Genomic DNA, 23,905 nt, shown 5'->3' on the forward strand with positions numbered 1-23,905 from the left:
GCACAGGCTCAGTAGTTGTGGCACACGGGGTTAGTTGCTGCGTGGCATGTGAGATCTTCCCAGAGCAGGGATCGAACCCGTGTCCCCTGCACTGGCAGGCAGATTCTTAACCACTGCGCCACCAGGGAAGTCCCTACTTCTTAGTTTCTACTTTTGTTTTTTTTTAGGCCGCGTCCCATGGCATGTGAGATCTTAGTTCCTCAACCAGGGATCAAACCCACACCCCTGCATTGGAAGGGCAGAGTCTTAACCACTGGACTGCCAGGGAAGTCCCAATTTCTCAGTTTTGACATGCATCATGGTACATAAAATGTTAACATTAAAGGAAGCTGGGCAAAGGGTATACAGGAACTTTCTGCGTAATTTTTGCAACTCTTCTAATAAATCTAAAATTATTCCAAAATGAATAGTTTATTAACGGGAGTGGGAGGCTTAATTAAGGATGTATCTATACACACAGGAACACAAAAGTGAGCTGCAGTGACGTTCTGATAATAGCAACAGAGGGGAGTATACAAGTGTCATTTCAAAACTAACTCAGAAGAGAGGAAGCAGTACTGGAAGGGGAGCTCCGGGGGGGGGGGGGGGGGCTTCTGTGCACTGGTCATGTCCTATTTCTTGACACTGTTGGTTGCACAGGTGTGTTCCTCCTCACTGGATTGTACTTTTCCCTATGTTACCCTTCAGTAAAAAAGTTTAAAAACACTTCCCTATTACTGGGAAAGGTCAGAATGAAAAGAAGATGTGTAAGTAAATGAGATGTATATGTAAGGAAGGGAAAAACCTGTATAAGCCCAGTTATTCTATCGTAAGTCTAAAATTTTCAGAGCTGGGAAGGATCATAGAAATCACCAATCCTGCCGTGGACAGTTCTTTATGCAGGTAGCCCTGGAGACCATAATGCAGTGCGGCTCGCGGAGCCCAGACGTCTGTATTGGAGCAAAATTCCTCAAGAGATTATCATGCACACCGAGATCACAAACCACTGAACTACCCCCAGGAGGGTAAGTCACCAAAACCCAGCTGTACAAAACCCAGCTGGCCCTCTACACCTGTAGTCCAAAACCCAGCTGAGACCCCTGAGATATTCTAATTCCACTAGAGGGAAACTTCAGTAAGTTTTAACAACATTAGAAGGCTCATCAAAGCTTTTTCTATCGGGCTCCCCTGGTGGCACAGTGGTTGAGAATCTGCATGCCAATACAGGGGACACGGGTTCGAGCCCTGGTCTGGGAGGATCCCACATGCCGCGGAGCAACTAGGCCCGTGAACCGCAACTACTGAGCCTGCGCATCTGGAGCCTGTGCTCCGCAACAAGAGAGGCCGCGATAGTGAGAGGCCCGCGCACCGCGATGAAGAGTGGTCCCCGCTCAACGCAACTAGAGAAAGCCCTCGCACAGAAACGAAGACGCAACACAGCAAAAATAAATTAATTAATTAATAAACGCCTACCCCCAACATCTCCTTTAAAAAAAAAAAAAAAAGCTTTTTCTATCATAAAGGCTTTTTTACCCCACAAATGACACTGGGTTTTGCCAACAAGGTTTGGATTTCATACTTCTACTGCAGCATCAATGTATTTGTTATTTATTATTTATTAAATAATGGAAGATCATAGATTCATATAATATTGAAGCTATTCATTTTAAAGGGGAGGAAGAAACCAGTACCAGAAATATTAGTAACTTGTCACAAGTTTCTAGAACTCGATTTTTTTAAGGTCAGTAAATTAAAAGAGATTTCTTCCCCGTGGTTACTGTCTGACTAGATGAACTAATATGAGGTACATAATGTCACTAGTTTATGACTTGGGTTCTTTCAAGTATAATTCAGTTCACTGTAATTTCTATAAATGTTTCTGTTGAAAATAATCCTTGCTGAAAAACAGTATGATGGCAAGTGAAAAGAAGACAACCAAAAAGTCAGTGAATACTGAACTCAAGGTGCTCCCTTTTTAATGTGGGGTAAATCATGTAAGTTAAAGAGGAACTTAGGAGAATTTTTTAAGGAGTAACAGTTTCAGGTAGGCAATTGTAAGGAAGATCACGATCATGCATGCCAAGGCCACGTGATTCCTCCACAGGCCCCAAGGTGAGAGATCGATGCCCTGGCTTTCCAGAAATTCTTCGCCAGTACATCTGGAATTCAACAGAAAAAGAATATGACTTCATTCTTAGCATCTTTCAAATTTCACTCAATATATTCACTGTTCCTTTAAAAAGCCTACAGGTTACCACGTCTTAAATAGCCATCCCTTCGTTTACAACAGAAAACAGTTTGGGCGGGTTTTTTGGTGGGTGGGTGGGTGTCTGTGTTTTAGCTTTATAATTCTGTTTTATTGGGATGTGACGGGGGCCCACAGGTCAGCCATATGCATTGTAAAAATATACAGAAAACAGGCGTTGAGTGCTTACTGCTAGATTCTGCTAGATACTGTGAAGCCTATAATAGTTTAGGTAAGCCCTAAAACAACCCAAATTTAAAAGGTGAGGAGACTAAAGTTTAAGGAACTTGGCGAAATTTACAGACTCGTACTTTGAACCAAGTTGCCAGCCTCCCCGAGTTCGCTTGTTTCCAAGTCTATGATGCTGCTCTCCTCAAAGGGCAAAAATCAGGGAATTTTTCACTGAACACCTGATGGGGAAAGTCTCAGCTTCAGCAGATGGTATCTACGGCCCTTCCAAAGATGATCAAAGCTCTTTATAGAGCCTATTATCCACAGATCAGCCGTACGAAAGAAACACAGGCCGAGAGTTCTAAAACCAGGGAAAAAGCCTTAGTGGGGCTGGAGCAGAGCAGGATGGAGTAGCCCTGACACAGATTCGAAAAGGACCTGGTACTAAAAATACCCGGCACAAGCGTAACTATCGCCTGGTACCATTTTTGTGCAACTCTTGGAATTTGGCAGTTAAAAAAAAAAAAGTTATACCCAGACCAAAAGAAAGGGAGTGGGCAGGATGAAGGGAGCTTCTCTTCACAGAGGTTTTCTGGTAATACTTCTAAGTACCAATTTGTCCTATTATTAAGAATTACTTCTGTTCTACTTGAATATTCATGAGAGTTAGGCTACCAGCATTCTCTTTCCTCTCATTAATCAATGTATCAACATCACACCATTAACAACCATCACTGAAAACGAAAGTGTTGCTCAATTTGAAAACAACACCTCTAATTTGATTAAATTCTGCATTTTTGTTTATTATACAAAAAATGGGATTTCCTTCTCTGCTTACTGAAATATGTGGTTCTTTCTTTAGAGGAGACATCCTTTAATAGGGAGTATTCCAAGTCAGTTAAAAAAAGAAACAAAAAAAACCTGTGCAGACTTTGATTTCATGTTGTCTCCTAACTGCAGGAGGAAGAGGCATGAGTCAGGACTGTGCAGGAAAATGTTCACTCTCCCCAACCCCTGCTGCCCTTTCAGCTCTTACTGCCATGGGTTGAGCTCACAGGAATTGTAAGTTCATGGCGTACACTTCGTATAATCCGTACAGTCTGATACTGTTAAGGCCGTGCTACAAATATCAAAGCAGCTCATTTCAAACTCAAATGTTCTAAAAAATAAAAACTCAAACCCACAATCCAAACTGCAGAAGGATCTTTTCAAAGTGCCCCAAACAAACAACACGTAAGAAACATTTCTCCAACTGAAATACGATTTTGACCGTAATAGAATACCTAGGAGTTGTAGAGCACTTTCACGTGCATTAGCGTACAACCCACTTTATAGATGAGAACATCCAGGCTCAGAGAAGTCAGTGTCCCTGAAAGGACTCCCCAGCTCTAAGCCCAGTGGTGTTTCTGCATCACACCACAACAGTAAGCAAACCCATTAAGACAATGAACGCAAACTCACATTGCATAGCTACAGGTACTGTTTGTTGTTACATTGAGTCCTGGGCAGAAGTTTTGTCCCAAAAATTCATTATGCTGCAAAGCCTGTAACACAAGTGGGAACAGGGCAAGGAAAATAGTTTTAAATTTCAGAAAGTTTCCAAAGAATTATCACAATCACATCCTCTGAGTTTAATCTCTGTTGCTATTTCTAAAAACAAACCAAGCTTCACGTTCACAGTCTTTGTCACACCAAAGTAAGTAAAATTATTTTTCCTGGCAATCAAGAGGCCAAGGGTTGGGATTCTGGCTCTAATACAAAAGCCAAGAGGAGAGATCTCTGGCTATATTATCCCACAGTTCTTTCCTTCTTCTCTCCCCAATTTTATAACTCCATAAACACTATAATTAAAATGATACAGTGGGGGCTTCCCTGGTGGCGCAGTGGTTGAAAGTCCGCCTGCCGATGCAGGGGACACGGGTTCGTGCCCCGGTCCGGGAATTCCCACATGCCGCGGAGCGGCTGGGCCCGTGAGCCATGGCCGCCGAGCCTGTGCGTCCGGAGCCTGTGCTCCGCAACGGGAGAGGCCACAACAGTGAGAGGCCCACGTACCGCAAAAAAAAAAAATGATACAGTGGTACTCAATGACTATTGTTAATTTATAGTAACAATCTTTTGTATTGTTCCGGTTTGTTCTCATCCAAACCACTTATAATTCTTGGGAATTAGAAACTTAATTATATTATATTAAGGCACAGTTTTCTCTGGAGTTGATTAGCTTTCTAAAGCCAGTAGTGGCTGTATTGTATGGTCTTTGTTTTTCTTCTAATTTCCCTTTCAAGTTAAAATATGTATTCTAGGGCTTCCCTGGTGGCGCAGTAGTTGAGAGTCCGCCTGCCGATACAGGGCACACGGGTTCGTGCCCTGGTCCGGGAGGATCCCGCATGCCGCAGAGCGGCTGGGCCCGTGAGCCATGGCCGCTGAGCCTGAACGTCCGAAGCCTGTGCTCCGCAACGGGAGAGGCCACAACAGTGAGAGGCCCGCGTACCGCAAAAAAAAAAAAATGTATTCTAGGCTCCCATCCTCTCATTAATTTCTTTAATGAACTGAAACACTGTATTTTTTTATATCAATTAGTAATCTTTGTCCTTTACTCTGAGTTATCTCCCCATTCTTCACCTCCCTCAAACAACAGGGCGACTGGAGAAACCCCAGGTGATTATCAAGGTGACCCAAGGCTTAACAGGAAGCTCTCCTTCATTGTCCTAAAACTTGCACAGCCCATGGCTGGGGACATGAGATGCTTAGGCGTTACTCTGGTTGTTCCCAGCAATGGGAACAATGAGCCAGTCAAAGCGACAGACAAGGAGAACATACCGCAAAGCCATATCGAGGAATGCTGAAGTACTGAAGCCATGAGAGCCAAGGCACGATGGTTCTGAGATTTACCAACAGCCCTGAAAATATCTACAAAAAACAAGTACCAAGAATCAGAACTGGTGGAGTGATTTCATGAAGAATTCTAGCAGATACCCTCCTTAAGTCCCCGACGGCCTTGTGAACACTTCTGCCTTGAAATCCCTCCCACTACTCTGAAGACTTACCTTATCCTCTTTGTATATGTGTATCTCTCTAGAGCTGAGGCTGTTTAGGGTTCTAAAGGAATAACAATATACATTTTATTTAACTGGAAGATTTTTAATTGTTGAGGCTTTTACTTTCTCTGTAACTGCACACGGTGGAAGGTCAGTAAGTACTGACTGCTCTAATGATACAACCAACTATATGTTCCCACCAATAAACACACCCAAACATATCCTGAGCACCTCATGCCCCTATTTCCATTAACACAGTAATATTTACAAGGGTTTGCATTCTATCTCTGTATGACTTTAGGAATAATTTTGGGTTCAAAATGCATGCTTAAAATAACCCAAAGACTGGAACTGGTACACAGCATAATATGGTAAAGCACAGCATAAAATATGGTCAATACCTTCATTTAAAGCTACCAAAAAGCAGTATTACAATGGAAATTCCAGGAGGGTCTGCTCCATCAAGAGATGGCTACATGAGAAGAGGTTCACGTAAAACATCTCCTAACTGGCACAAGGCACGCTGGGACGGGCATAACAATGACAGTGTTCCTGGTGTGACTACATAGTTTTAAACTTGACTTAACCAAGTGCTCAAAACATAAGACAGCATCTCTGAGTAAAATACGGTCTTATGACTGGTTTATAAAGTTCTATACACAAACCCTTAAATAAAAACAAATCAAAGCATCTAATATATCAAATGAAACATTTTTATATTTGAAGAACATCTTATTTATTAGATGACATTATAGAAAATACACATAAAATTGATCACTTTCTCAATACTGTTTAGATTGGTACTTTTCAAACTCAGAAATGGAAGAATTAAACTTTGACAAGAGTTGGTGCTAATTACCTACCTTTTAAAGACAGGTACTGCTACTCTAGCAGAAAGGGCATGTGGATTAAGTAAATAGGCTACACATTCCTGTTTACTTGATGTTAGTGGGGAAATGTGATAACTGGTTCCCTTCACCTATTGAATCACCTTTGTGCGTGCAAAATGTAGGGCTGTGGGGACTTCCCTGGTGGCGCAGTGGTTAAGAATCCGCCTGCCAATGCAGGAGACACAGGTTCGAGCCCTGGTCCGGGAAGATCCCACATGCCGCGGAGCAACTAAGCCCGTGTGCCACAACTACTGAGCCTGCGCTCTACAGCCCGCAAGCCACAACTACTGAGCCCGCGTGCCACAACTACTGAAGCCTGCCGCACCTGGAGCCCGTGCTCCGCAACAAGAGAAGCCACCGCAATGAGAAGCCCGCGCACCGCAACGAAGAGTAGCCCCCACTCGCCGCAACTAGAGAAAGCCTGCGCACAGCGACAAAGACCCAATGCAGCCAAAAATTAATTAATTAATTTAAAAAAACGTAGGGCCACGTGAGGTTAGGATTAAATAGCTGTTTAAAAAAGGTAAACAGAAATATATTGACATAAAGGAATGTCAGGAACCCAGAAAGGAGGGGACCTAGTACTGGAATTGTTCAGTATTTTTAAAACACTCCTTTTCAAAATACTGGAGGGACACAAGATAGGCCCATGACACATGCTGCTGTTTTCATGGAACTAAGTTCCTCCCTTGCTTGGAGAGTAGTTCCTCCAACCAAACCATCTCAGCGGCCAGTTAAACAAGCCAGCAGTTCTCTCACACCAGCAGGGAAGTCAAACAATGAGCCTGTCATTTCTACAATTTTTTTAAATTTGAAACATCAAAACTTTTCTGGTTTTTAAAGTTCCAGTCGATCAAGCTTTCACGATATGTCACCAAGAGGCATCTTTTTAAAGCTCATCGGTAACAACGTGTTAACTAAGGTCATAACAACTATCTTAGAACAGTAGCAAAAAAGGCTGGGTAAGGTGAAGAAAAAGCTGGTACGTTCTCTAATGATATAAGCTATACTTCAATATACGGCCTCCTTAAAGCAAAAGGATTTACAGAATCCTCAAGCAGGTTTTACAGGACAGGTGAATCCGGGGGGAGAACAAAGGGAAATAATTACGTCTCAGGGAAGCACAGTTCATACTCACCATCATAAACACAAAAGAGATGGTCATGAGAAGCGTTGCTATGGATACCACGCTCTGACCTGCTGCTATGGCCAGTGCCATTGAACTGGCTGAATAAGCCACCATCATCAGGGTAAACATCATGACGAAGAAGGCCTCCACCTGTGGTTTCAATCCTTAGGGAGCAAAGAGGGGGTTAATCCAACTGTCTACGTCACGGTGTACTGTTATTGTGCAAATAACACTATAATATTTTGAGAAACTAGTATCAGATGGAAAAAGTCCATCCTCTATCCAACTACCCTGGGTCACCACTTTCATTGTTCCCCCGATATAACTGTAGGAAGCTATATGCTATATGCAGTTTTCTTTTTTTTAAAAAAATTTATTTATTTTATTTTTGGCTGTGTTGCATCTTCGTTGCTGCACGCAGGCTTCCTCTAGTTGCGGCGAGCAGGGGCTACTCTTGGTTGCAGTGCACGGGCCTCTCATTGCGGTGACTTCTCTTGTTGCGGAGCACGGGCTTTAGGTGTGCAGGCTTCAGTAGTTGTGGTGCACGGGCTCAGTACTTGTGGTGCACGGGCTTAGTTGCTCCATGGCATGTGGGATCTTCCCAGACCAGGGATCGAACCTGTATCTCCTGCATCGGCAGGTGGATTCTTAACCACTGCACCACCGTGGAAGTCCTGCAGTTTTCTTTTACAGGCTCGCTGCATGAGCACTTTTGCACGTAACACTCATGCTTCTTTATTTGTAATTATTAACAATTTCTGAGTGCCTGAGGTGGAGAGCTGCAGGCAACACAACTGGCCAGCATTCTACTGCCTTCTCTTCTAAGAAGGAAACTTGCCAAGACCACATTCATTTTACCTAGACATCACCACATTACTCACTGTTTGTTGTAAATGTATTAGTGAAGATACTGGGAAGGTCAGGATTACACGCCTTCCCAGTGGTTTTAAAATCTGGGGGATGTGTCCATAATCCAAGTCTCCCAAGACAAATCACCCTGTAACTCTGGGATTGAGGACGGGGTTAAATTAAGTTTCATAAAACTGCTCTGTCAACGAAAATAGGCTCATACTGTGGGTCATACAAAAATCTGAAGATTTTGGAACAGCCATAAGAACACCAGTTAGGAGTCTGAGGATGTAGGATCTATGCCTAATTCTTTACGACACACCTCTTATTTGTAAAATGGAATTTTACACTCAATGAGTAATGCTTTGTCAGAAAAGAAATATTTCTGGTGCGTGTGTATGTGAGAAATATATGGAAATTCTGATACAATGAGCCTGGGGTGTAATCTAAACACAAGGCATAAAAAAATCAATGTGTCTACATCTATCGAACAAATATTTTTATTACCAGAAGTCACTATCTTTCATTATCTTCATACACACACACACACACACACACACACACACACACATAAAAATATAAATAGATAAGTAATAAATATCCCAGCTCCAGCTCCTCCAACATAGTGTCAAATAGTTTTAGGAATTATTTCCATGTTTGTATATGACACAGAGTATCTCTGTTTATAAAATATAGTTTTATAAATAGTTTTAAAATTACTTTGGAAAAAGTCTTGCAAAAATCTCCTCAGAGAAGAGTTATTCCAGAGCATACGTAATGAACAGATGCTTCCTTATCTCAGGACTTGATTTACAGCTTTGAGAACCAAGGCACGCCTGCAAAAAGTCCCCTCACATCCAAGACTAAAAACACATACCTTTCGTTTCACGGCTTACCTAACAGGAAGTATGTTATACTAGTAAATATAATACTTGGTAACATCCTCATGGGGAGTAAATCAGATAACAGTTTTCCAAAGAAGTAAGATGACACTCTGTAATATCCACTGATATATTCATGTCTAAAAACAAAGATTCACATCACACATCCTACGTTAGTTGAAGAAGGCAAAGACCAGAAGATTAGACCACTTGGCTATACCTATTTCCGCTGCCACCCTGGATCTAAGAACTACAGCTTCCACGTCCTCGAGGCTAACCCACCACCCTTCATCCCCGTCAGCGCCAGGCGCATCTCACGTGTGCGCCTCCCCTGGGACATCACCCCCCAAGGCTCTGTGCAGTGACCCCTCTTCTCATTGCGTAACTCCCTCCAAATGCCGGCCAGTTCGCCCTCCTAACACACACGCCAGGGGGACGGGACCTGCATCGCCTCCCTCTCTTCCGACAGTGGCTCTCCTTGAAGGCCAGCATGTCTGAAGCTGATCTCAGAGGTCACAGAGGCTTTTCTTTTTCCCTGCTTCTAATTATGAAGAAGGTGGTGTTGCTATTCTCCGAGCCTCAAATGCAGCTTTGGGTCACTAATCTGTTTTTACTTCTTCCACTATCATGATAAAAAAAAGAAAACGGTACTTCCTTCCATGATCATGCCTGCCCACCACACACCCCTGTCAGCTCTCAAATCCTCTTTTCTTCCCTCTGAAGTTCTAGATCCCTCCTCTTCCTGACAGCTTCCTCCTGTAAATCCAAACTATTCCACCAAGATCTTCATTCTTCCCCTCTCTAATGATTCCTTTATGCGACATGTAAACACGCAAATCTCTTCCAACTTGGAAAAAAACAAGAAACGAAACAGCCCACCTTTATTTTAAGGCTGTCCTCTGGCCCTTCCGTTCTCCTTTCCACTGAGGGCTCGGTCTACATTCTCGGTCAACTTTACTCCTCACCTTGAATTTACTGTTCAGCTCACTACCTTCCCTCTACCAAGCCCCTCCAACTTACCTTGTGACAGTCATCATGACTTCTTCCTTTTCAGCCGCTTTATTCCCTGCTTTCTCTGCAGCAGTGGATTTGCGGGCTAGGCCCTGAACTCGAAACTCCTTTTTCCCTTGGTATCGGGCCCCATGTGCTCGTGATTCTCCTCCCAGCCTCTGAGTGAACACTGGTAATCCCCAAGAACCAAGCCATGGCCTGATTCTGGATATGACCAGTTTGACCAGTAGCCCCCTTCCTGAAACAGAGACCTACTCACATAAAGAGCTTCTTCTCGACCACCAGGAGCTCCACGGCCGACACACTGCTGAAACACTGGTTGGTGGTCAGGAAGAAGAGTACCCCGGCTCTGTGATGAGAGAGAGGGAACGAAAGCACTGCAGTCAATTAAACATTCTTAGGTCCTTTTCCTACCTGCAAAACTCTTCCCTCGAATGATATCTTAGCACATTAAACAGACGACTCTTCTGGTCGAAACTGAGAGGGAAGCATGAGCCCCATCAGGCCACTCCCTCACCCCTGTGTCTCCACAGTGATACCCCTGGGACTCCATATAGCACAGTTTGAAATTCATGACCCAGTTTGCTACGGACTGAATTGCGTGCTCCCCAAATTCCTGTGCCGAAGCCCTAACCCTCAGCGTGACGGCATTTAGAGATGGTGACTTTGGGAGGTGGTCCGGTTTAGACGAGGTCATCAGGGTAGGGCCCTCGCAATGGATTAGTGCCCTTAGAAGAAAAGGGAGAGACATCAGAGCTTGCTCTCTGCCATGCAAGGACACAGCCAGAAGGCAGCAGATCAGAAGAGGGCCCTCTTCAGAACCCGACCATGCTGGCAACCTGATTCCCAGAACTGCGAGAAATGAATTTCTGTGGTTCAAGCCACCCAGTCTGTGGGTCCTTGGCCCCGTCTATGGCAGCCAAGCTGACAATTACATAGGCCACAAAAATACTATCACTCTGGATTTTAACTAACAAAATGCCAACTGCAGCTCCTAATGTGTGAACAGAGAAACAGGGAGCCAAATACAGCTTGCAAAGGTTAAAAGCCGCTATTAGCCACTTCTTCAAAAGTGGAGTAAAGCAGAAACTACGACGAGGCAAAATGAAAGACTGTGGAGGGACATCTTATTGTATACATCCGCCTCACCACCACCAGCACAGCCTTGATAGTCTCCTTGACCACCCACTGCCAATGGGGTTTCTTTCCAATGGGCTCAAAAAAAAAACACCCCAAAATAATGCTCATAAAGGAAAAACTAATTTGTGCACCTATGAGAAAAGGAAGACTATTAATGCTTCTCTCTCAGTAAAATAACTGAAGTTTAAAAAGGAAAGTACTCAGTTAATCTACACTTCGACAGAAATATGAATTTCATGAAAGCATGCCCACAGTCCTGAAACACTGTTGGGCTTTCCTTCCTAACCTAATGATTTAATTGACATTGAGGATGTGAGTTGAAACGAAAAGAGATGAGGCAGCACATCACTTAAATGACACACAAATAAGAGAATTTTTAAAAATGTAAACCCAAGTGTATAACCCTCTAAAAAAAAGAGTCCACAGACACTCAGTAATTGGTTTTAACACTCCCTCCTCCCAAAATAAAGAACTTAAGGAACAGGCTGTTTTAAAAGTAAATGTTTAGGGACTTCCCTGGTGGCACAGTGGTTAAGAATCCGCCTGCCAGTGCAGGGGACACGGGTTCGAGCCCTGGTCTGGCAAGATCCCACATGGCGCAGAGCAGCTAATCCTGTGTGCCACAACTACTGAGCCTGCGTGCCTAGAGCCCGTGCTCTGCAACAAGAGAAGCCACTGCAATGAGAAGCCCACGCACCGCAAGGAAGAGTAGCCCCCACTCGCCGCAACTAGAGAAAGCCCGTGTGCAGCAACGAAGATCTAATGCAGCCAAAAATTTATTTATTTATTAAAAGAAAAGAAAAAAAAAAGAATCCACCTTCCAATGCAGGGGACGCGGGTTCAATCCCTGGTCGAGGAACTAAGATCCCACATGTCTCAGGGCAACTAAGTTTGTGCGCTGCAACTACTGGGCCCGCGTGCCCTGGAGCCCACGCACCACAACTAAAGAGAAGCTCGTGCACTGTAACTACTGAGCCCGTGTGCTCTGGAACCTGCACACCACAACTCGAGGGAAGCCCATGCACCACAATGAAGAGTCCGTGCACCGCAACTAAAGATCCCGCATGCCACAACTAAGACCCGACGCAGCCAAATAAATAAGTAAATAAGTAAATGTTTATACAATAAATAAATGGAAAAAAGCCAGGCCTATAATGCAAGCAACTATGCTACTTTCTGCACACAAATAAGCCTAATATCAACATAAAAGCTAATTTCAGAAACACAGGACATGGCAACAATTCAGCTCAATTTGTTAAGTGTTACATCTAACGGTACAATAACGTTCATAAAGATTTTGAACTAGTACATAGTGAAATTCCTCCTAAATCATAAGATAATTTATTTTACACTAAACAGATTTTATTGTTAAAGAATTTAATGTATTCTAGTTCTTTTCAAGGTGGCAATTCATGTCTGTAATATCTGCTTATTGATGCAAATATTCTTAAAATATCTCTTCCCTTAATATACATTTATTTGTTTAGCTATCTCCACAACTCTGTAAGGTAGTTGTTAGGTCAAAGAAGCTCATATTCCACACATCATTATACAGGTTAGAGAAAGAACAAAGAGAGCATCTCCCTGGAATAATTCATTCCCACGAAAAGAGAACCAAACCACACTGGCCTCCAGGGCAATTTCAAATGATAAAAAGTGGCAGTAAGCTTAAGTCAAAAATACAAATTAAAATAGCTCCAAAGCTCTATTTTTCCAGAAAACACTTGAAGAAACAGTTAACACTCTTCTAAATTTCTCTGGATCCTTCTACCAAGAGCTTTAATGACTAGATTTCCAGTTCCTGTCTTAAATTCCAGTTGCGGACAGGCTCCCCAGTATCTGTTTCCAAATGCTTCCCATTGCACAACACAAAAGACCCACAGGCTCTGGATTCCTGTGTTATATACTCTGTGCTTCACGAAAATATGGCATCTACAAAGGGTACAAACCATCAATTACTAGCAAGTTTCAAATAAACCAGAGAAGAACACAGCCCTCGGGGAAGATAAAAAGAAAAACAACATAACTCTGGAAAGAAGCTCCAGTAATTATCTCACTATCTGATGCCCCACAGGAGATAGCTTACTTTACCCGAGTGAAGAATTGACTTTTATGCTCGTTCTTCCCTTCATAAACAATCATCCTTTTCCAGATATCAAAACAGATTCAACTTAAGCTACTACCACTTTGCTCAATAGTGAAATGGGGATAAAACCATCCACTTCTTTGGCTGGGAGGGTAACCTGAGACCCTGGATGTAAAGCCCGGAGGACAGTGCCAGGCCCAGGGCGGCTCTCAATAAATAAAGCCAAGAAGAACTCTGCGGTCTTCCACTCTGCTCAGCACCTCTATTCACCGCATGTTGTGTTCCATTACAAAGTCTCCTCAGGAAACACAGCTTTAAGGGCACGTTATGACCGAAACCAGGTAAGGTAAACTAACGTAAGTACTAACCCTACAACAGAAAAACCTGAGTCCCCACCACCACCCCATGTCAAACAAATCAAAACCTTAAAAGGAAATTAACTCACAGGCAACAAAAGAAAACATCAGATACACTGAACTATGTCAAATTTTAAAACTTTTGTGCATCAAAGGACACACCAACAGGGACTTCCCTGGTGGTCCAGTGGGTCAGACTCTGCGCTCCCAATGCAGAGGGCCCAGGTTCAATCCCTGGTGGGAGAACTAGATCCCGCATGCATGCCGCAACTCAGGAGGCTGCACACCACAACTAAGAAGTCCTCATGCCACAACTAAATGATCCCGCGTACCGTAACTACGATCCGGCGCAGCCAAAATAAATAATTAAATTAAGAAATAAATGTATTTTTTTAAAAAAGGACACACCAACAGAATGAAAAGACAACACACAGAATGGCAGAAAATACTTGCAAATTTATATCTGATAAGGGGTTCATATCCAGAACATATAAGGAATTTAACAGCTCAACAATCTTCAAAAAATCCAATTAAAAGATGGTTAGGGCTTCCCTGGTGGCGCAGTGGTTGAGCATCCGCCTACCGATGCAGGGGATGTGGGTTTGTGCCCGGTCCGGGAAGATCCTACATGCCGCGGAGCGGCTGGGCCCGTGAGCCATGGCCGCTGGGCCTGCGCGTCCGGAGCCTGTGCTCCGCAACGGCGGGGTGGGGGGGCCACAACAGTGAGAGGCCCGCGTACCGCAAAAAAAAAAAAAAAAAAAAAAGATGGTTAAAGAACTTCAATAGACATGCTTCCAAAGAAGAAACACAAATGGCCAATATGCACATGAAAAGGTGCTCAACAATACAATAATCATTAAGGAAATGCAAATCAAAACCACAATGAGATACCACTGTCCACTAATGAGGGTAGCTATTAAAAAAAAAAAGAAAACAAAAGAAAAAATAAGTGTTGGTAAGGTTGGGGAGAAACTGAAACCCTGTGCACTACTGGTAGAAACGCAACACAGGTAGCTACTGTAGAAGACAGGATAGCAGTTCTTCAAAAAATTAATGGAATTACCAAATGATCCAGTAATTCCACTTCTGCATACATGCCCAAAAGAATTTAAAGCAGAGACTCAAAGAGATATTTATTTGTACATCCATGTTCATAGCAGCATCATACACAACAGCCAAAAAGTGGAAACAAACCAGTGTCCATGGACAGATAAATCGATACACAAAATGTGGTATATCCATACAATGGAGTATTATTCAGTCTTTAAAAAGAAAGAAGTTCTGACACATGCTACACCATAAATGGACCCTGAAGATATTATGCTAGGGGCAATAAAGCCAGTCACCAAAAAGACAGATACTCCATGATTCCACTTACATGAGGTACTTAGACTAGTTAAAATCAGAGACAGAAAGTATAATGGTGATTTCCAGGGGCTGGGGAAAGGGAGAATGGGGAACTGCTGCTCAGTGGGTACAGAGACACAGTTTGGGAAGATGAAAAAGTTCTGGAGTTGGAAGGTGGGGAGGGCTGAACAATAACATGAATGTAATTAATGCCACTGAACTGGACACTGAAAATTGGTTAAGAGGGTACATTTTATGTTCTGTACATTTTAGCACTAAATAATTGATTCTTCCATTCAGCTTTCAATTCTCTGACTTATCCTACTCCTCAATTTACCCTTTGCTTATCTCACATTCAAATTCCTAATGGATTTTCATAAGCTTGAAAGACAAGTAACAGCACATTCTCAAAGTCAAGGTCCAGACTTACTCACCTGTTCTGGATTCCCGCAGGATCATTCTTTAGATCGTAGAAAATGGCACCTATAACCAGTCCCAGAACGATTGTTACAATTATCTTTTCAAAAAGAAAAAAAAAGAATTTCAATTAAAGGTAAAAACTTAACACATTATTATTAAAATATATCTGGCTACATAATGAAACTCTCCATTGATATAGGTATTTTAAATGGCTTGGCCATAACAGTCCTTGGGAAAATATAAAACAGTGTATGTTATTAGACTACTTTTTAAATTGAAATAAAAATAATTTATCTGTGTGCCAGGGAGACTGACAGGCGACACAGTAGAAAAGCTAAGATTTCTCCCAGTGCTTACCAGGCCCTGCCAGTTCATGGTCCAGTTCAGGCTACTGGGCCTGGGAATGCCATAGAGTGTAGCAGAACCAGGCAAGCACCTAGCAAAATAGTCTGGGGGGTAAACTAAAGTCCGAGTGGCTAAGAGTGGTGGCCTGAACTCTCAACCTTTGTGCTAGTGAACATGCATAGTGTGATATTTCAAGAGGCTCCAATAAAAACAGGATACCTTTACTCTTAACATGAAAAAATAAATAAAAATGAACAAAAATTTTAAAGCACACATGAAAAAAATTCTAACAATGTAATTTGGCAAAATAAGGAAGTAGGGGTCGGGAGAGTCCCCGCCTGCACTGGAAAAGTGCACTGTCACTGTCACCAAAGCATTCAGCCAGCTTTCTCTGAGGGCACCCGAGTGCATCCATTACCCACCCTCCTGTCACTGCTTCTCCAGCAACCTCAGCCCGGAGGGCCTACAGCCAACAGCAGGACTAAGCTGCCAGTGCTTTGCCACTCTTACCTACCTTCACCCACTCACTCTTGTTTGATGACTCCTAAGAAGACTGGATAAACATCACTTTGGTTTTTAAGACTGACACACTGTCTCTTAAGGACACTTCTATAAGCGAAGGGTTAAGGGTTACATTATAATTTATTTAAGGAAATTCTACTTATTGTACTTTTGAATTAAATTTAATTAAATGAATTTAAAAATATAGTAAATGATAACCTAAAGAAAACAAAATATTGCACGATGTCCCTTAGAACCTTCAAAGTTTAAAAACAAAACAAAACAAAAAAACACCTCAGTACTACAACAGTGCAGTAGTATCAAGACTTGAAGTAACTTGTCAAGACACTTTTGGCATGAAGCAAACAAAATTGCAAAACAGGATCATGACCTGTGAAGACTAGCTCATGAAGACCAGTCTGGAAAGAATATGATTTGAGATGCCCTTAAAAATTGCTTTGCTAAAAAAGACAGTCAGAAATTTGAAACAAAAAAATCTATTACCCTGGCATATTTTAATTACCTTCAAAATATACTATAGTTTGGGCTTCCCTGGTGGCGCAGTGGTTAAGAATCTGCCTGCCAATGTAAGGGACACAGGTTCAAGCCCTGGTCCGGAAAGATCCCACGTGCCGCAGAGCAACTAAGCCCATGCACCACAACTACTGAGCCTGCGCTCTAGAGCCCACGAGCCACTACTGGAGCCCGCGTGCCTAGAGCCTGTGCTCCGCAACAAGAGAAGCCACCGCAATGAGAAGCCCGCGCACCGCAACGAAGAGTAGCCCCCGCTCGCCGCAACTAGAGAAAGCCCGCACGCAGCAGCGAAGACCCAACACAGCCAAAAATAAATAAATAAAAATAAATAAATTTATAAAAATATATATATACACTATACTTCACGTCAACAGATCAAGCTTCCAAAATAAATAAGAATAACCCCATCAGCATGTGTGCATGCACATGTACACAAAGTCTATACTTTCACCTTGTATAACTATAAGAATAGTCAGATTTTTAAAACTGGACACTCCACATGCTTTGTTTCTTCTATATTCAACCTTAGTAACTTATGTTAACAGACTGTCAGTTTTATCCTTTGGATGTTTCCTAAAGGTTTCAAAATTCTAAAAGTATTTTCAAGGAAACTCTTCAAACATATTGACAAAATGATTAATCTCATAATTCTGTCATGGTTTTACAAGGTGTGTCTATGTTTTTCCTTCTTACATTAAGGAAAAGAAGATAAACAGGAAAACTAAACATGGCTTAATGGAGCAAAGAAATTCTATCCTATGAGTTCTGTGCAGCTGGCCTCTTTTGAAAAGAAATTTCCTAAATGTGTTATTTGATCTTTGTTCAGATGTGTTTGTCAACATTTCTCAAGGTGGATTCTAAGGGATGTTTATGGCTGTCGGTGAAAAAATTAACCCATGGCCAAATGTTAAATGTGCTAATAGAAACAATGAATCTCCAAGAGATACGATAGTATTTTCCAAGTTGATGTGATCAGGAAACCTTTGGCACATTAAATGAACATTAAATCTTCTCACACAGATAATCTGTTCATTCCAATATCTTCCAAAGACAACCTTTGGTTAAATGCATTACCAGAAGCAAAGTCTAACTCGTGTAAATGACTCGTTCAAACCCAAGTATGGCTGTAAGACGACCCATGCCAGATTTATCAACAGGAAGCCATAAAACATTTTAATAGCTCCACATTCAAACACTTAGAGAAATAAAAGACACACTCGCAAGATTATAAAAAACCCTAAACCGGAAGTCAGCGAGCTATGGCCCCCAGGCCTCGTTCAGTCCACGAGCAAGCATAGTTTTTTACCATTGTATTCATGGTTGAAAGAAAAAAAAGAATATTTCTTGCCACATGAAATTTACATACAATTCATATTTCAGTGTCCATGAATAAAGTTTGATTGGAACACAGCCATGTTCATTTTTTTAAATGTATTTATGGCTGCTTTCTTGCTAAAACGGCAGACTTGACTACTTGAGGTAAAGACCATGTGAGCTGCAGAGCCAAAAGTATTTACCCTGTGACCCTTTAGAAAAAAGGTTTGCCTACTCCTGTCTTAAGCTAGCACTCCAGCATTGACACATCTGAAGAAGAGTCCTCCCCACCCCAAGCAGATGCGCAGGGAGATGCGAGGTTCTATCCCTGTTCTGCAAGGTTGCCACTGCTCTGAACATTGTTGGGATTTCTTTTGTGGAACTGAGGTCACTGAGGAGGTAAGTAGGCTGAATGTGCAGCTTGGAGGCACTAGGCATGGGGTTTGCATCTGAAGAAAGCTTAGTACCAGAAGGTGCAGAAACTTGGTGTACTATTACAGAGAGCCCCACATTCCAATCACCCCTGCCCAGAACTGCCATAGGGAGTCACCCCTTGGTAGCGGCAGGGGACTGGCTCCAGGATCCTCGTGGATATCAAAATCCACAGATGATCCAACCCCTTACATAAAATGGAGTCGTACAGTCAGTCCTCCGCACCCATGGGTTCCTCCAACCTCAGCGTACGTGGAACCCGGGATACTGAGGGCCGACAGTATGTGACTTGGACAAGGCATTTAGAAACCACTTTTAGAGGCAAGAGAAATTTATTTTCCAAATAAAAAAATCTAATGCATAAATCAAACTAAGAATCACCTCCGTATATCATCTCACAGTTGAACAATGGATAACCGGGTTGACCTTACTTAACAGAATTTGTTCCCAAATGACATCAAATCTACTCCAAAAGGATAAAAACATACCCTTGATTGAAAGTACATAGAAGTGTTCATGTTCTGCCAGAAATGCCAAATAACAAGTACAAAACTGTTTGGAGCAATTAGCAGTATGTCTCAAAGAGGGATATAGGCTCTCGGCATTAATACTTAGGAGGCGACAGTACTGCGGTACGAAAATGATGGTGCACGTGTGGTAAGAAGTCAGTGATGTTTCACTGGAGATGACAACATGCCATCTTTTAGCACTTGGCAGAAGTTCAGTGATAATAAAATCGGCCAACCCCAAAATAACTGGCTAAACTGACTTCCTTAGAAAGGACGGACCAATGAACTGGGAACATGAGGATTTTGGATGACAGAGGGCTTAAGAATAACGGAAGAATCATGAAGGAGTAATTCTCAACAACTATCAACGGAGTCAGCCGAAAGAGAAAAAGAACATGATTTCAGCTTAAGAGAAAGTCAGTCTGACAGTGGAGCCTTACTGAACAGAATTCAAGCCGGCTTGCTACCTCTGCGTTAACCTCACGCTGTTTTAGGTGTCCAGCGCTCTCCTAAGATCAGAAGTCCTCCACGAGGAAGGTCGCTCATAAGGAACAGCATTTGCACACGGGCTCCTTGCGCAGACAGTGGTCAGCCCTACAGCCCTCAGGGACATGACACTGAGCTGAAAGCTTCCCTGGCCACTTTCCACCTGACGTAAGATGCAAACCAACCCCTTCCCTTGCTCTTCCTCTCCCCGCCCTTCCCTTCCTTCTCTCTTTCTCTTCCTTTCTCCACTTCTCTGCTTAAACTCTCTTCCTAGCCCTTTTTACCACCTGACATGCTATATATCTTATTGCTACATGAATTTATCCTCCGTCTCTCCTCATAAGGAAACAAGCTCCACGAGAGCAGGGATTTTATTTTCGCCCACTTTGTTCACTGCTGTGTACAAGCTCCAAGATGCAGCACGTGATCAGTTAAGAACTTGTTGAATGCATCAGGAAATGAACATGTGCGGCCACCAGAAAACCCCAGATGTGGTCAAACGTTTCCTTTACTTCACAATTTATGAAAAAAAAAATTTTTCTACAAAGATGATCCATTACAGCTTGTCTAAATTGTCCAAAATTCTGAATTAGACAGTCCAAAGAAAACAACCCATTAAAAAAGAAATCTTCTGGGCTTCCCTGGTGGCACAGTGGTTGAGAGTCTGCCTGCCGATGCAGGGGACGTGGGTTCGTGCCCCGGTCCGGGAGGATCCCACATGCCGCAGAGCGGCTGGGCCCGTGAGCCATGGCCGCTGAGCCTATGCGTCCGGAGCCTGTGCTCCGCAACGGGAGAGGCCACAGCGGTGAGAGGCCCGCGTACCGCAAAAAAAAAAAAAAAAAAAAAAAGATTAAAAAAAAATAAATCTTCTGTAAGTAAAAACTTAATTGGGTTTTACTTGTTTCTATACCCCAAATGGAATGGGGATAAATAAATACATAAAAGTGTGGGTAGAAGGTAAGCATATCCTAAAATAGATTGTATCAGAACCTAACGCCCCCAAATGAGTATTTTACAGCATAATTAGAAGACTCTGCCACGTTACCTGAGCTATAGAAGCCTGGGGATTACCCAGTAAGTTTTTGAATGAACGCCTGGAAATCCATCTAAGCTGATGACAGAAGGAGGTGGCATAGGTGATCTCCTTGTAGACTGAAATCTTCTTCTTTCTCTGACCCCCTGAGAGTTGCTCTAACTCAGCTTTTGTTTCCTTGAAGAAGGAGGAGTTGGCATAAAACTCAGTTAATTTTCCTATGAGTGGAGTATCTGTCTTGGAAGCCTCTTCAGTCTCCTTGGCTTTGGAATAAAAGTGGATAAAGAAGGGAAACATTCTTAACAAAATAACAGCTGATTTAGTCCATTTTTCTGTAACCCCTTTCTTAGAGTCTTCCCTAGTACCTTAATTCTAAAGCTTGAGTATAAAAAGTTATGAGAGCTGTCACTGCTTTACAAAGTAGAAAAACAGAGTAAATTGGCCTACTTCCGTCAACTTACGGATACAGCAAACTCACTGATCTTTTCCTAATTATAACATTTGGACCCTAAATCTTTTAAAGTAGACTTCTCACCATATGGAGTTATAATTCCTAATAAAAAACCTGGTCTTCGCTTTTTACAATGTGCAAATGCATAAACTGTCAAGTTTCTTATTTCAAAACACTATACAGTTGGCCCTCGGTATCCACAGACGTTGAACCCAGGGGATAGGGAGGGCCTACTGTAAGGGACCTGAGCACGCTTGGATTCTGTTATCTGCGGAGGGGGGGAGGGGGAGTTCTGAAACCAATCCCCCATGGATACCAAGGGGCCACTATGTAAACAACGGGCACTTTTTAAAAAATGGGAACTGCCCTTAGAACTGACACCATCCTATAAATGCTCATTTACAGATTAAATCAAAAACAGCACTCTCACAGACAACAAAATCTGTGTTGACTGATGCTATGAGATTGAACGTCTGTGTGCCCCCAGACTTCAAATGCTGAAACCCAATCCCCAGTGTGATGGTATCTGAAGGCAAGGCCTTTGAGGGATGATTAGGTCCTGAGGGTGGACCCCTCAGGAGTGGGATTAGTACCCTTATGAAAGAGGCCCCAGAGGGCTCCCTCCGCACTCCCACCACATGAGGAGGCAATAATATGGTCGCTCATCTATGAACCAGGAAGCAGGTCCTCAACAGACACCGAATCTGCTGGCACCTTGATCTTGGACTCCCAGCCTCCGGAACTGTGAGAAATAAATGTTTATTGTTTAAACCACCCAGTCTATGGTATTTTTGTTACAGCAGCCAAACAAACTGGGACAACCAGTATCAGAGGACAGCACTGATGTAAATTCACACAGCCACGTTTTAGTGAGCTACCACGTGGCTAAGCTTCATCCAACTCAATTAGGCAATAATCTGTGACTCTCAACACGTCTGCTTACCTTCACCGTCTGTGTCTTCTCTGTTTAACACCACAGCACAGGAGTCTCCATTAATGACGTCCAGGAAGAAGTCTGCAGGGTTATTATACGGCTCACAGTGGTAACCTGCAAGAGAAGGTAACTCAGGTACACAAACGTGACAGTCTTGGGAAATAAAGACTCAGTGGGTGAGGGAGGCGTTGCTGGGAGAGACAGGATCTAACAATTTCTCCCTCTTTTCTTCTCTCTTCTCCCCTCATTAATTTACCGCTTCCTTTTAATCGCACAGTATTTCAGCAGTTTTCTGACTCTTCACAAAACAGCACACTCCACACCAACCTTGGACTCTTAGCAAGTCTTCTGTTAGTGCTTGGTCCTTACGCATTACAATTCAGGAGACCTGAAACAGCTATCAATATGCTCTGGTGCTAATCAGAACTTCTTCAGAAATCTAGATATAAGTCCAAGAAGAAAAAAAAAAAGCTATAGAAGAACTAACGTTCCTTAAAGCCAGCTAAGGCATAGCAGGACGGTGTTTGGGAGAGGCCTGGGGTATGTTCTGCTCTCCAAGTTCACCTGGGGACTGCTAGAATGCCAGTACCCACTTTAGCAATGATTGCTTTTGCCCCTATTAAACTCAGGTCCAAATGGGCCTCTGCTATGCTCCTGTAATTCCAATATAGAGAACAAATCACCAGAACATCATTCTCAAGAGAATGTGGCTGGCACAGCGTAGCTGAATGCTTACCTTGACTTCTTGTGGCACTGTAATAGGGAAGAGCAAATCTGACTCCATATTGGATCTGTTTCTTTTACTTTAACCTTTGTATTCTATTGCTTCTGCTACAAGTTAAGAATGTTGCCTATAGCTTGAAATATTCAGGATAGCCCATTCTCAAGGGTCTGATCTTTAAAGGTGGAACACTTTTCCATTCATATAGAGATAAAAAGTTGCAGAACAGAGAATAACGTGTGTCTTGTTGGAGGTTTACAGGAACACCACGACCAGACCTACATGGACAGCTGCAAGAACAGAGGATTCCGACACTAAGAAGTTTTCAACAACCAGCCACACCCCCTTCCCTTTTAGTATAAAATAAGCCTGAATTCTAACATGGGGAAGATAGTTCTTTGGGACAGTAGTCCACCACCTTCTCGGTCTGCTGGCTTTCCGAATAAAGTCTCTATTCCTTGTCCCAACAACTCATCTCCTGCTATACCGGCCTGTCGTGCAGCAAGCAGCGTGAGCTCAGACTCAGAAGCGACACGATTATCTGAACTCAGCTTGGCCTGTAGTCTGATCCTTAGGTTCAGCCCCCCTAAACTCCCTAGACCCATGCAAGGCTTCTTAGTTTTAAATGATAGAGATTAAACCAAAACATTTTAAAATGTGGTTAGCAAATACTTAAAACTATATCTGAGTTCATGGAGCATCATCTATAATCATGTCCAAGGATCTCTAAGATGAAGCAGGTTGCATAAGTCACCAAAAAATGACATATTTCCATTTAAACAGAACCGGGCAGTCCAGAGCCATCAGAATGTTGGCCCGTTGAAGTCAGACTTACGACTAGCCATTATATCGACAGGTAATTAATTCACACACACGCTAAATCCGCAACCTAATGTTACTAGAAAATTAAGTAGCATCTCCACGAACCCCCAGTCAAGGTAGATCAACATCCCATGTAAGGGAAAAACATGATAAAGCCTAATCTCTATCATGGTCAAGAAGACAAATACTGTAGGGACATGAGGCCTTTCCAAGAATATTCAACTGACAGATAACCGGCTATGAGACCAATCTATTTATTGAACTGTTAGGGAAAGGTCACCAGA

At 42.7% G+C, this 23,905-nt stretch overlaps 1 protein-coding gene across 12 annotated transcripts in view; it reads right to left on the bottom strand.

The window, feature by feature from the left end:
- Positions 1 to 1,922: 1,922 nt before the first annotated feature.
- Positions 1,923 to 23,905, bottom strand: part of ABCG2 (ATP binding cassette subfamily G member 2 (Junior blood group)) — a 125,360-nt gene continuing 103,377 nt past the window's right edge. For 11 of the 12 annotated variants that reach the window (XM_049709026.1, XM_033421497.2, XM_033421500.2 and 8 more), the window contains 9 exons: positions 22,088 to 22,192; positions 20,706 to 20,956; positions 15,554 to 15,636; positions 10,450 to 10,539; positions 9,195 to 9,319; positions 7,459 to 7,613; positions 5,213 to 5,302; positions 3,857 to 3,939; positions 1,923 to 2,138 (listed from right to left, as the gene is read on the bottom strand). In XM_049709026.1, the coding sequence (XP_049564983.1) occupies positions 1,991 to 2,138; positions 3,857 to 3,939; positions 5,213 to 5,302; positions 7,459 to 7,613; positions 9,195 to 9,319; positions 10,450 to 10,539; positions 15,554 to 15,636; positions 20,706 to 20,956; positions 22,088 to 22,192 (1,130 nt within the window). In that variant the 3' untranslated portion in view covers positions 1,923 to 1,990. The remainder of the gene's footprint in view (positions 2,139 to 3,856; positions 3,940 to 5,212; positions 5,303 to 7,458; positions 7,614 to 9,194; positions 9,320 to 10,449; positions 10,540 to 15,553; positions 15,637 to 20,705; positions 20,957 to 22,087; positions 22,193 to 23,905) is intronic. The other variant, XR_004481436.2, reaches the window with a different exon arrangement.

The sequence above is a fragment of the Orcinus orca genome, chromosome 4, assembly GCF_937001465.1.
Source record: "Orcinus orca chromosome 4, mOrcOrc1.1, whole genome shotgun sequence".
Classification (NCBI taxonomy): Eukaryota; Metazoa; Chordata; class Mammalia; order Artiodactyla; family Delphinidae; genus Orcinus; species Orcinus orca.